The following is a 14,149-nucleotide window of genomic DNA, read 5'->3' as shown; positions in this document are numbered from 1 at the left end:
AGGGGGTAGGGGGGGGGGGGGGGGGGGGGGGAAGGAGAAACAAAATGAAAAGTATGCTAAATGCTACTGCTCTTTGGTACTTGAATTAAAGGGTAATTAAAAAATGTGATGGCTTTCATGCAATCTTCCTTTTCAGGTAAAAGATACCAGTCTTGTTAAGACTTTTTCAGAAAAGTTTTTCTTTGATTCTTTAATTTAACACAGCAGACTGGCAGGATGGACCAGGATGTGCCATCCCATTTCTTGTCCCACAGATGCAGCTCTCTTGGATGCTGACTTACATCCCTGTCCTAGTTCAGCCTTGGTTTGCTGCTCATGAATTTTGCCCTTAGCTTGCATTTTTCCTTCCCAAATTAAAGATCACATAAGTCGTCAGAAACAAAGTAGGCTATGGGAGATACTATCAGTTGAAGAGGCGAGAGGGAGGCAGCAGGAAGCCAAAATGAAGATGTTGGTGAGAGCAGCCTCTGGAAGAAAATGGCATGAGATGGAGACGATGGAGGAGGAAGGGGCAGTATGGATTTGTGTGCATCTGCTTGGGCTTTCCCGTAGTGACCTTGCTGGAGCATCACTGGTGTAACTACCTGCTGATGTTGGTGCTCCTGAGATTAATGTTCATGGAATTTGGGGGTGAAAAGTTAGCTGTTTATTAGTATATTTAAACCTCCCCAAAGCAGGTGGTTAAACATGGCTGACTAATTATTTTTCTTGTTTAATTATTTCCTGCTCTTGTAATACGATTTCCCAATTATGTTCTTGTCTTATTTACCAGCTGCAGTTTTAATACAGTCCTTGGATTGTACCAGTGACCCTTTTACTTGGCCTACCTCCTTCTTTCTGTCCTGTTTTCCATCAGCTGTCATTGCTACAAAATAGCGCAACATTTTCTGAACTTCCACCCACTTTTTAACAGTTGAGTTCAGGGTTGGGTTAGGCTTGCTGGATCACGTTTGCACAGGGCCAGGAAGAGTCTTTTTTTTTTTTTTTTTTTTTCCTTCCTAGAAACATGGGGCTATTTATTTTTAAAACAGACACAAAATTAATTTGGAGGAAGAAAACTTTCTACTTGGAGTTAGTCAGGGCCTCGTACAGCAGCAGAGATGGGTTTGCCACAGGCACTTTCAGATGATGTCATCTAGCAACTTTCTGTATTTTCAGCTCCGGAAGTTACTTCCTTGCTCACATTTGTTGTCTGCATGTTTTCCCTCCTCCTGACCACCTACTTCTCACATCAGTCTCACTGGAGCTGCACTGCAGCTTCTCATTTCTTTCCTTCCTCTTCTGTAGCCCCTTTTCCTTTCTTTGTCTTTGTGGTTGGCGAGTTGCATTTTACACTTAGCCAAAAGGGACCACAATAGAAGCTAAAACTTTGTTAGATGAAATTCTTAGGTTTTTAGTACTTAAAAAAATTAAAAAAATTCAGTGGGAGGCTAAAAGGCCCTGCCTGCATGTCATCCCTGCCTGCGTGAGATGGAGACTGAAGGAGAGAATCCACCAAGTAAATTATGTGCACATACAATAGTCATGCTGTTTTGTGCTCACGCTATACTCTTAAAGCTGCATCTGTCGCTCAGCAGCTGGTGGTAACTTCTTGCAGGTAAATCTGTTACTGCAGGACATTATTGAAGTTCTGATGTTTTCCAGAATACTTGAAGTACATTGAATTACCAAGTTAGCTGTCATGGGTAAATTTAATTCTGTGTTTCCAAACAGCTGAGTGTTTGGATATTTATCCTAAACTTTTAATACTACTAAAGGGGTTAAAAAAAAAAAAAAGCAAGAAACATGAAATATCCAGGTTTTTTCCCTACAAGAATGAATTAAAATAAAATCTACAGCACACAGAACTGTATTGGCTACCAGTTTGGTAATCAGGAGGGTCAGGACACCAATATTATTTTATCATCTGAGCTAATTGGCTGAAAGACTAGGTGATTGTTTATGGATCAGCTTCAGAGTTGAATTTATCTCTTCCATGAAGTAAATTTTTACCCCTTTCTGGTCAGAAACATCATGCATTCTTTTGATGCTCTCTTACAAGTTGTAGAGGTCTCCTTGCTTTAATGTTTACAGACCCTATTCCCTGTCTGTTGTCTTTTTGTTTCTTGTGTGCCTCAACCTCACCAAATCTTTCGATTCAGGCTTTTTTTTCTTAGGTTTCCATGCTAGAGTCTTGTTTCTAATAGCTGGCACAGAGTGGTACTAGGTGGAAAAGGTATACAGAAGAGCAGATTCATAGCTCTGCTTTAGAAAAAAACCACCAAACAAAACCCAAACTGATTTTGCTAGTTAAAGTCTTGAACTTAAGCCAAATTTGAATCTTCCCTGTGAATAGAGACCAACTTGCGGAACTCAGGATGGTGCATCATTGCTTCCCACAAATTCAATGTGATGTGAAAACATTAAAGCTTTTAAGTGGAGTATATCCCTGTACCTTAGACATCAGCTGTGAAAAACCTTGATCTAGATGTGTAACTTGGCGAAGTTATAAACACCTAAACATGGGGTCAGAAAATACTGAATAAACTTTTTTTCAGATGGTTGAAGCCTGGGAACTCTGCAATAGGAATTTCTCCATTTCCCACTACCTGTGATTTTGTTTTGCTTGCTGCTTCTACTGATGTCATAGCAAGATATGTTCAGTTAACATACCCTTCTCTTAAGCGCTCTATGAATGCTCGAAAACTTAAAAGTCTCATGACAAATTGTAACATACAAGCCTGGGTTGGACCTTCTGTTATACATGTAGTAGCAGTATAAAAAAAAATCCTGGATGATGTGAAGACAAAGGTGAGATCAGGTTATAATCTCAGTTCCATATTGAGAAACTTTAATGGTTGAACATGTGGTGCCTTCTATGTTATTTTCAAATTTTTTGTATAACAGCAGTGGGGACAATAAGAAAAATCCCAAATACTACAAGGCTGACAGTAAAATCAAGAAGTTAAGAACAGCATTGCAGTAAGAAGTGCTGAAACTGGTTTTTCCAACCTTTGGCTATAGTCTCTAAGCTAATCTTTGCAGAAGAGGAGGAAGGAATGAGGGCAAAGCTATTACGCAGTGATAAGGTTTTCCACTTATCAAGCCGATGGTGACTTGTGAATGATGTACATAAAATAACTATGTTTTTTTCATCTGGACCCTACAGTGACATCTAATACAGTCTGTTACTGGAGCAGCTTACATCTGCATAGTCAAGAGTTCAGTTTTGGTTTTGTGCTGCAGTAGCATCAGCAAATGTGTGAGAGCGTGAGCTCGTGTTTATACTTTTCCTATGTAAATAGCAGAGTGAGCTATGGACTGAGACATAGGGACAGATCTGAAAATAGAAGGGGGGGGGAGAAAAAAAAAATTAGGTAAAGGTTAGAAGAGAAAATGGTGGCAGCTGTGCCAGGGCATTGTTGGCATTGTGACTCTCAATGAGAAAAGGCAGGGCATGCTGGTTTAAGCCAAGTTTTCTGCATCATCAGTCCCAATAGAAAACACTTTTCATGATAATGTAAGCAGAAGGGCTAAGGTGCCTTAAGTTCCATAGCACTGATCACAAAACAGAAGCTTACACACAAGCATTTTTCTGTAAATTCACGATTTAACTTAGGCTTAGGCCATGGTTTGTATGCTTACGTTACCAGCTCATGGGTAGTAGGCTTTTATTTTGTGACAAGTGCTGTGTAATTCAAGGTGCCTTACCCCTTCATGAAGGCTTCAGGACTCATGCAGTAGCGAGTTGCTATATATAACTTGGTTCATATAATTCCTCACTGCTTTGGATACCATGCTATCAAGATGCTATTTTTGGTTTCATACTTATTTTTCTATAGGGTGGTAATGATTCATCCTGCATCAATAATCTGTTTTTTGAACTCTCTTTAATAAAAGATCCTCAATGCTTAAAGTGTTTTTCTTCAGTGTGCAAAAAATGTTTAATTCATTCACTGATTTTATCATTTCTGTTTATAGGAGAGGTCTCCTCACAATTTACATGGCCAATCAAGTAAGTAGTCCTCTATTTCAAGAATAAAAATATGTAAGTGCCATTGGGAATGTATCTTATTTCATTGCCTTTTTAAAGCTTCCAGGATTTTTCTTTTCTTTAAGAATTATGTGTTATTAGGTAAATAAAATTATCTTAAGAGCAAATTGTGACTAAAGGTCTTCTGGAAGTAGCTGTAAAGCAGAGGCTGAAAAGTATTTCATTGTGCTATGCTGAAAACTTCTTGTATCATAGCCCCAGGAAAATGAGTAGTTTTATAGATCTCCTCCATAGTAGAATGGCATCTGGTACTTTTAATGTTCATTATTTTGCAGATGAATAATCCAACACCATATACTTTAGTTTTGTAATTAATTATTTCTCAAACTGATATCAAATATTGCACATGCAAACATGTTACATGATCATACTCCTTTAGAACTGATTTTATTATGCCAAAAGAATTATCTGAGGTTTTTATAAAGTTTGAGTTGTGTAAAGAGTCAGGGAAACTACAGAAAATGGAAACAACCTAAAAGATGTTTTTCAGATTCCTGTAAGAATTTGCTGGGGTCTCAGTAGAGTCATGCAAGTGTAGAACTCTCTGATGACGATGATGAAAAGATTCGTGAGTAAAAGTGATGAGACAAAGACAGTGTATTGCAGTACAGACTAGGGTGATAAAATTGATACCTTCTCTTCCATCCTTGTAAAGTCATTGATTGTGACTCTTGTAACTCTGAAGATTTTGGGAGGGAGGTGACATCATATGTTCGCTAGCAGGTAAATATCCTGGAAACTCTCAGTATGCATTTGCCAAACCCATTACAGACTTCTCTTTCAAATTCTAGTGTTTAACAAGTTATTCTGTATTCATAGACTGCCTGTCATTACAGACTCACTTGTGAGTGGAGCTTACAGACTTCAGAAGAGAAGAAATTAATTCTTGCCATTAATTTTGTTATTGTCAAGGACCACTTTAATTTTTATAGTTGCTTGACTTGAGTCCTTTAGGATTCCTTTTCTTTGTAAAGCTTTATTCCTAACTTGTAGAAAGATGAAAAATCCTTTTCTTGAAATTTAATTAATTAGATGTTCAGACCCTCAATAACATGTGGGAACAAAGTTGGATTCCTACAAGGATATGTTAACCTTGAAAGGTTTGAAGTTTTCCTTGAATTCATTGAATTCATTTCCTTGAATGCATAGAAACTCCATGTTCAGGAAACATAGGTTATAAAAATGGTGATAATTAGTTGGGCATGTCATCATTCATTTGGGATGGACTTTTCAAGAGAAGGGTGAAATAGGTGTGCTTAAATAGCAATACCTCTGAGTATCCGAGTTCTGAGAAAGCTGTCATCATGTTCATGGCTCTTAAGCTGCGATGCCACACAGTTCACATGATGTTGGACGGTGTTAAGGGAAAAGTTAACTGATACAGTTACATTTTATTGACGCCATTCGAGGCAGTGGATATTCTCTTCAGCATAATAGTTTATTTTGGTCACAAATCTTTGGTGAACTCGGGGCTACCAGGGTTTGCTTCATAAACTGCCTTTGGTCATGACATACTTATCTTGTTAGCAAGCTGTGTAATCACGGTAGATGTTTCCCTATTTGTGTTGCTTGACTTTGGTTTAGAACTTTATATGCTTTGATAAGTTTCACTTAGAAGCCTTGAAAACATTTATTTCTGTCATCTTTGGATTGCAGCATGCCCCATTCTGAAAGCTGGCAAATTTTAATCATTAGTGATGGCAGCTAGATTGTAAAATTACACTGCGTTTCTTGCGTTCTGTAAAACTAGTGTCAGGACCTATTAAGATATTAATTGAACTAAAAGTATTCCTTTGTTTCACATTTTGCTGAACTATGTTTTGCAGCCTGAGCAATAATAATTGAGGCTTTTTGTGTGATTCTTCATGTGTACCTTTGCCCGGTTAGACGAAGAGGAGGTAATTGTAATTAGGTTTATTGGTTATAATAAGCAATTATCATGACTGTTGCTGCAGTGAATTTTTATAACCTTATTAGGGCTTTTAGATCAGAAAATTTTACTATTATTGTCCTGTCGGCAATGCGTGACAGTTTGTCCTCAGAGATGAGTTTACTTAGTGAAAAGGGGTAGGGTGGGTTAAAGTCTTTATGCATGGCTGCTGTTTCTCATTTCAGTGAGTGAAAGGCAGTGGGTCTAAGGACTCTTATTCTAAAGGTGATATTTTTATTGATTTCTAAGCTGGAGCTACTAGAAACAGATGAATAAGTGTCCTGGCTAATTTTAAATAAATCAGTGATTATAGATTTATGTGACCCTGAACTTCCCAGTTGCATTTCCTTGCTGCTTACACAATAAAATGACATATTAAAAATAAGCTGTTTAGGTTATATATGTTCTATGGAAAAATTGAATAAAATTGCTTGCTTAGACTAGCTTTCTGCTGAACTGAAACTATATAGCAATGCGCTTCATGGCTTGGATTTTTTTTTTTTATAAGAACTAGAAATAAGTATGGGAGTGAAGGATCTGTAGTTTTAATTTTGATATTCAGAGTCTAAAATCAACTTCTGAGCTTCTCACTGGAGGTCAGTCTTTAGAAGTAAATTAATATGCCTGAGCCCTAACATTGTTGAACACATGGGTTTGGAGATTTTTAACTAGTTACAGTCTGAGACCTGATGTTTCTGTAATGCCCCGGAGCAGAGTAGCAGTAGTCAGTGCTGTGGACCACACAGAAGCATGGAGCCTTTCAAGTTCTATTTTGGATTGCACATGTTAAAGTCAAGAAATTTCTAGAATCGTAAGAGATGCATTGGTAGTGAACATATAAGATGATCCTTCACGGATAATTTGAGATCAAAAGGAACCCCAAGATTCCAACAAAAGGTGGAAAGTGAAATGTAATCTCTTCAGTTATTTTTATCTGGAAAAGTAGATGATACTAATGACTGCCCACGAGTAAGATGTATAGCTCTTATGTTTCAAAACAGTTAATGGCATTCTTCATTGTGAACAGCTCAACAGTTGAGTTGTTGCTTTTAAGTTGAAGAAACCATGTCTTTGGATTAGGAATTTTTTTTTTGTGTTGTAAACAAAACAAACAATGGCTGCTTTCAATATGCAAGATAGGAAGAGACTAACCTGGATTAGGGTGAATTTGACGTAAAACTTTTGAGAAACAAAAATTTAGGAAAACTGCTATGTTGTCATTGAACTGCTACACTAAAGAGGCAGTTATCCTAGCATATGCTGAACTACAAAATGCGGGTTTTTTTTCCTTTATCAGAAAAAAATGGAAGTTTCTTCACGTGCAGTGTTTGAAATTCAAACTATGCATCACTATATCAAAGGCTTTCTTCATTTTGAACTATGGCTTCTAACGTATGGTGTTGTACTTACAAAATTGGAAATGTTAATGGTCATCGGTTAAATGATGTAAAGCTCAAGTATAAGATAAGACTGCTGGATGCAAAAGGTGGAGTGATGCCATTGAGGACTGGTTCTTGAGTGTGATGGGAGGAAGAGGTGTAGGAATCTGGCCCAGCCATAGAGAGAGCATTAGGGAGTGGAAAGGTATAAATTTGAAAAATAAGACAAAAAAGGTAGGAAGAAAAGGAGACAGAGATGTACAATCTAAAGATGAGAAATGAGAATTTATTATGGCAAGAGACATGAAGGTACTGGAGCTGGGCTGATGTAATGGGAATTGGTTTGTGGGAGTGTTGTAGGTGTAATGAGTGGAAGAAAGATGAGAAAATGTAGAGTCTATTCTAGCTAAAGCAAAGAACAGATGATGTTGTGATAGGTTTGCCGGGAAAGGAAAGGATGAATTTTGTGGCAGTTAATATGAAGGGAAATTTAGCAAGAGCCCAGAAAGAGAGGCAGAGAGAGAGAGGGTATTATTGAAGTCCTGGATATGGGAGTTGGAGAAATTGTTGTCAGCAATTGCATCTGGATAAAGTTTATACAGAAATATGAAGATCTCGTGTTTTATTTATCGCTCTGCTGATGTTAGGTCGTCAGTGCATCTGCCATTTATGAAGTATTGTACATGGGTCCTCATGTATGGGAGGAAGGGTACATCTTCCCAGATGCAGTGCAACGCAGTGATCATACATTAAAGACTGGTGATAATGAAGAGAAATGCTGAGAGGACAGTCAAAAGTGTAAAAAGAGTGCAAAATAAGGGAAGAACTTCAAAATTTTGTACAGCCAAGCTTGTGACATTTTTGGGAAAACCTCAGAGAGCTGCTGTGACCATGTTCGCTTTAACAGCCTGCTGCTGAAGCTGAGAGCCTGCTTACCTCCTTGCTGTTCCTTTCAGACATACCAACTCCTTCCCTGTGACTGCTATTTCAGAAATACTTTTTTCATTTGTTTTTCAAGTCCAATTAAGAAGTGGTTAAAGCTACCAAGAAATACTGCTCACATTAAACAAATACTGAACCGAACAAGTTGATCAAAGGCATTCCAGTGGGTGATGCTCTGCTTCTGTATATGATAGCGAACAAGTGATACAGCTGAGCGCAAAGTTTCTTGCAGTTTTAAAATAGTTCAAGCAGTTTCACAGTTGAATTGTTTTTCAGTTGCATAAATAGACTAAATATGGGTTCATTTTGGCTGTATCTTTGTTTACTCCAACCAGTCAGTGTGAAGGCTGCATGGGAGTTGTGCTCTTAAAGCTTGAAATACTCAGTCTAGGAGCATGCAAAAATGCTGAAGCACAGACTTAAAAAGAAATCCCTCAGTTCTAAAGGAAAAATGAGTATCCAGTGCTCTTCAATCAGCTCTAACTCCAGATATTTGTGTCGTTTTTTTACAGGGTGGAAGTCATAGTGATTCAAAATATACTAAATCTTCATGCTTTGCAATATTTTTAAAAAATCAAAGCCATTAGCCTAATTTAAGATATATGGCACATGCAGGCAGCAAAGTAGATACCAATCTTGACAGAGATAGGGCACATTATAAAACATGGTTCAATTGTTTGAGGCCAAGGGCCCTCCAATATCACTTTCCATATACACTAAATTTGTTGTTACTGTTTCATGCTTTGTGGAGATGAAAGAAAGGAGTGAGACTTGCTATGGCAAGAGAAAAAGCAACAACAGAAATCCACTTTTAAGCTGTGCTTTTGCTGATCCTGCAGTTTTAAGTTCTTGCTAAAGGCAAACTGGGAATATTGTAAAGGAAGGTACTTGCACACAAGAAGTGCTCTGACATTGAGCATTCCTCAGTGATTTTTCTCACCAGCTTATCAAATGCTTTCTGTACAAAATGGTCAATGTGTCTGAGTTGTTACGGATGTTTCAAGAAATACCTTGTGCCAGTTGCAATTGAATGCAGGAGGATACTATGAATAATACAGGCTAAAGGTGGTGGGTTTTTTTTGTTTGGTTTTTGAGTAATTTCCTGTTTGACTGTAAAATCATGTTTGTCATTTGCATAACTTGCAACTCTGGGAAATTACCACTTAGTGCTGTTATATGCTATAAAACATTGTTTAGCAATTCAGAAATATCCTTTAAGATAGAAAAAGTTCATGATTGTCATTCTTCATTCATAATTCTGTGAAATAATAGGTATTTAACACGTCCCATTTGTTTTGGCAAACCATTATATTTGGTTACACAGTTTATTTATTGTAATACACAAAAAATGTCAGTTTAGTAAGTTTAAACAGAAAACATTTTATAAACAAGGCACCAACCGGCTCCTTTTCTTCTCCATTGGGAACAATTCCGTTTCAGTAAAAAGATGGAGGCAATCCAGAACGAAGAAGCACGGATGGATTTACTTTTACCCAATACATATTTTAAAATTTTAGAAGTGCTGGGTTCTAATAAAGTGGATTTGACCACTCCTCCCTTTTCTTTTTAGATAATTCAAGTTTTGTTCTGTGCTTTCATGTAATATTTAGCATTAACGTTATACAAGGACTGCTGGGATGGGAGAGCTTAGCTATTCTTTTAGCATATTAGCTGAGATAGGAATACCTGGAATTTTTTTTTAGGTTTCTAACATTTCAGAAGTAATCTCCATAACTGAAAGTGCATCAGGTAAATGCTTGAGACACTTCTCTTCCAGGATGCTAGCTCTCCTCCTGCCACCATCCCTTCCTTGCTTTGTCACTGTTACCTGCGCCCCTCTTCTGGGGTGACAGCAGCTTTTGTTACAGCTGGCAGGGACTGTGTATATTTATTCTCTAATGGTGTCCAGGGTAGCTTCCCCTTTCATTCCTTGTGTTGTCACCTTTTGAGTCAATAGTGTGTCAGCTGAAGTAAAACCATTCCTTAGTTTCTTCTTGCAGGCAAAAAACCTTAAGTACCAGGCTAGCTTTGTTGTTAGAATAGTAAGTCGTCTTATTTTCTCGGTTTTATAAGTTATTGTTAGAACAGCACAAGTACTTTGATATTTTGTTTAGATTGGATATTAGGAAAAATTTCTTCACCAAAAGGGTTGTCAAGCACTGGAACAGGCTGCCCAGGGAAGTGGTTGAGTCACCATCTCTGGATAAAAGACGTGTAGATGTTGCGCTTAGGGACATGGTTTAGTGGTGGACTTGGCAGTGTTAGGTTTATGGTTGGACTTGATGATTTTAAGGATCTTTTGCAACCTAAATGATTCTATGATACTCTGCTTTTGACCTCCTGGTTAACTTAGAGGAAAAATATTCCTCTTTGAAAGCTCACAGGGAAGCTCTTGGGTTTTCCTCATTGAAAACCACATTGAGCTGGAACTCAGGATCGTAAAGTAATTCCTGCCTCGTGGAGGACGAAGCCCAGTGTTGGGACAGTGTTCTGAAGCAGTATACCAATCTCCCTAGGGAAGCATCTGTCATTGCTGCCTGGGTAAGGCAGGAGCAAAAAGGACAGAATTTAGTACTGTCTAGAAAGAAGTTTCAAGTACTTGCTTATGGCAAATTTTCTGCTGTTGCCTCGACTAACTGCCTCAGGTGCTGGCTTGCTGCTGGCTGAAGTTTGATAATTTTTGAACTTCTGTTACAAGTTAAGCCTTTAATTGTAGTGTTAACAAGCAACAAGTCTTCTCTGGTATCAATTTAGACATCGATATGAACTCACTAGTGTTTTCCCTGAGGCTACAGTTCTAATATATGCTTCTTCCTTAACACATCTCACGTCTGAAGCTCAGCTGAGAGTCCTGAATCCCCGTTTATAATGGTGGCATTTTTGCTACTATTTTGGCCCACATTGTAGCCTGGGATTTTGTGAAGGGTTGTTTGCTTCCGCTTCTATCAGGTCATGCGATGTTCCTTGATTAGGTCCTGCCTTTTGTTGCGGAATGGTATTTTTCTGCTATTTTGTCATCTGGATTTAGGAGGAGAGCCTCTTCTGTAGCTTTTGCTTCTTTACTGCCTGGATCTTAGTGGAAAAATGAGGTAGAAAACAAAGAGCTCACATCTTTTCCATTTCATAGAAGGCATACTCAGATGGAGCTCATCTGACATTTGTTCTACGGTCTTCACATCATTTACTCTGTCTCACAGTTTAAAAACAGGCAGAGTCTGCCCCTTGTTCTCAGAATGATACTTGTGGTGTGGCTTGTGGTCACAGCATGGACAGACAGGCATCACCAATGCACTTTTTGACAGTGACAGAGGACTTGAATGTTATCTGGTTTACCAAACTCAGGAAGAAGAACCAAGATTGATGGATTTTTATCCTTTAGGTTTTAAAGAGGAACTCTCAAAGAAGAAAGCTAATCACACATTACTCTAGACTTGAAGAAAGTGTGCTTAAGTGAGAAATGTGGTTTGGCTTTTTTTTAATATAATTTCAATAGGCAATCTTTAATACTCTATAATTAAAAGGTAATGAAATACAACATTCTCAGGTGCTAATGGCACTTAGATTATTTTGCAAAATAAAGCCTCAAAATAGGAACTTGTCTTTTAGGAACATCTCGAAGGAAAAAATCATAATGAAATGAAGGCTTACAGATTCAAAGATATGCATAACTAGGATATACTTGTTACTCATTCAGGTCTCTATCCTTTGGTTTGCACTCTGACAGGTAGAATTGATAATTGAGAACTAGCTTTTATTAATGTTAAGCTCTTCTAATGCTTCTTATTTGCTGTAATACCTAGGTATGTATATGCATGTGTTTGCAGAAATAATTAAAAACCTCCAGCTTAGAAATAATTAAAACTAACTAAACCCTGTTTTGGATTAGAATATGGAAAAGAAAGCTTGTTTCCTCTTCTCAGAAGACTTGTAACTGTTCTTAACCTTGTCGTACTTCTGCTTTTGTCTCATTCTCTCAGCATCCCCAGGGTACAGAACAGTTTGAGACGAGATGCTGTTAATACCATGTACCAGTTGTATACCGGAGTGGTAAAGTAAAGGAAGTGTAAATGTAGTAGTAGTAAAAAGCCAAAATGGTTTCTATTAAGATGTTAATAAAGTTAAGGTAGTCTACTTGAAAAGGTGCACATTTTTTCTGAGTAGTTTGGAGGAGTATGGAAGTTACTCAAAAGAAATGGGTGCTTTTTAATGCCTGACAGTAATGTTCAGATCTCTTCCACAGGTACTTAAGCAGAAGAAAAGTTTTACCATTTCATGGAATCATTGAGTTTATTGTGGTGACTGTGCAGGGAAGTTTATTGTATGATCAATGTTTCCAAACTCCTTGCTTAGAAATTAAATGCAGATGTTTTTAAGTAATCAAAGACTTGGACATGTTTTATTCTAGTTGACAAATGCTCAAGACACTTTCCAAAAATTTTATTTTGGAATTCAGAATTAGATGCCATAAATGGGCAAGCTGTATACTTTATGCATATCATGTTCTGTGGGATAGGCAGTTTGGCGACTGAAACAGGCAATATTGAAATAAATTGCTACTTTTAAATATAAACATTACATAAAACTCATATGAGGAGGGGAATAAGCTGAAGTCTTAGTTTCTTTTGAATCGAGCATAATGTAGACTAATTTGATTAACAGAATACTTTACATAATCAAATTATGGATAATTCATGGCATTCAATGATGATTTTAAAAGGTTGAAACTTAAGGTCATTGTCACTACCCCCACCCTAAATCTTTAAAAGGCAGGTTTTAAAATTAGGAGTCATGTGAACTTAAACATTGCTGATGTCTTCACTTTTAAGTAATACAGTAATAAAGTTAGCTCCTGGCAGCTGGCGTTCTTGTGGACTGACATGGCTAATTGGCTTTGGCATCTTAGCCTCAGGAAACCTTATCCATCACTTCAGAGCAGGACATTTGGCAAGAGTCAGAGAAAACATTTAATACTTTGTCTCTTGTTTTCTATGCAAAGCTGCTTCGCATTTTTGAACTTGCCAGTGTATCTCGTTAGAAGCTCGGTGTAACACTTGTCTATATGGTCCTTTAACGTGATCTTTTACAGTGAATAACTACCCATTTGACTTTCTAGAATTAGCAAAATGTCAATATTGCAAATCAGTTTTGAGGCTTACCTCTCAGCTAAAGCTTATAGCTTATGCAGAATTTCATATCAGAAATATACTAAGTACTAAAGAAAGCTAGTTGACTTTTATAGTTAGCCCTTTGGTAGTTAGTAATTGAGATGAAAGTAATGCTTAACTTCAGCTTCTGAAGACACCCATCTTTAGTGCACATAGCATTTTGGATTACGGGAGTTGCTGTGGGCAGTGATTTGCTAGATGAAAAAGATGGGTCAAGAGAGAATTCAAGGCTTCCTAGCAGGTGAAAACCCAGTAGTGTTTCAAGAAAGCTGAGGGTTTTCCTGGTGGAAGGAAAAGGTTTCAGAGGTCTTCTGGGGGAAGCTTGTGAGAGCAAGAGTCTTCTTCCTACTTCACAACAATCTTAGGAGTCATCGTCCCTTCTCTCAGATCTTTTAATTGTCAGGCAGTCATTTTCCTCCTCAAACCTTCAAGAAACGCAGGTATTATCCCTCTTTCTCAGCAGCAGTCCCTGTTACCTGGCAGTTTCTGCTGCCCTCTCGTGCTTCTGAGTTTGTGAGGTTTGGGAAGAAGGGGAAATGGCTCTGGTCTGGGAGAAGTGGGGGGAAAATGCAGTCCAAGGGCTGAAGAAGTTGAGGTGGACCTTAAGCGAAAGTAATGCTTTCTCTTTATGTGATAATGTAGGTGTAGAAATGGAAGCTTCTTTGGAAGGGAGGGATTTTTTCCATTTGCAGCAATATTT

The 14,149-nt window shown here is 37.8% G+C and overlaps 1 protein-coding gene across 1 annotated transcript in view; it reads left to right on the top strand.

Moving 5' to 3' along the window:
• TMEM135 (transmembrane protein 135) overlaps window positions 1-14,149 on the top strand; it is a 160,845-nt gene that overhangs the window by 19,581 nt on the left and 127,115 nt on the right. The window contains exon 4 of the mRNA XM_010578273.1: window positions 3,961-3,994. Within this exon, the coding sequence (XP_010576575.1) occupies window positions 3,961-3,994 (34 nt within the window). The remainder of the gene's footprint in view (window positions 1-3,960; window positions 3,995-14,149) is intronic.

The sequence above is a fragment of the Haliaeetus leucocephalus genome, unplaced genomic scaffold (assembly GCF_000737465.1).
Source record: "Haliaeetus leucocephalus isolate CR32 unplaced genomic scaffold, Haliaeetus_leucocephalus-4.0 Scaffold616, whole genome shotgun sequence".
Classification (NCBI taxonomy): Eukaryota; Metazoa; Chordata; class Aves; order Accipitriformes; family Accipitridae; genus Haliaeetus; species Haliaeetus leucocephalus.
The sequence above is the reverse complement of the archived record's forward strand: the minus strand, read 5'-3'. Positions and strand labels throughout refer to the sequence as shown.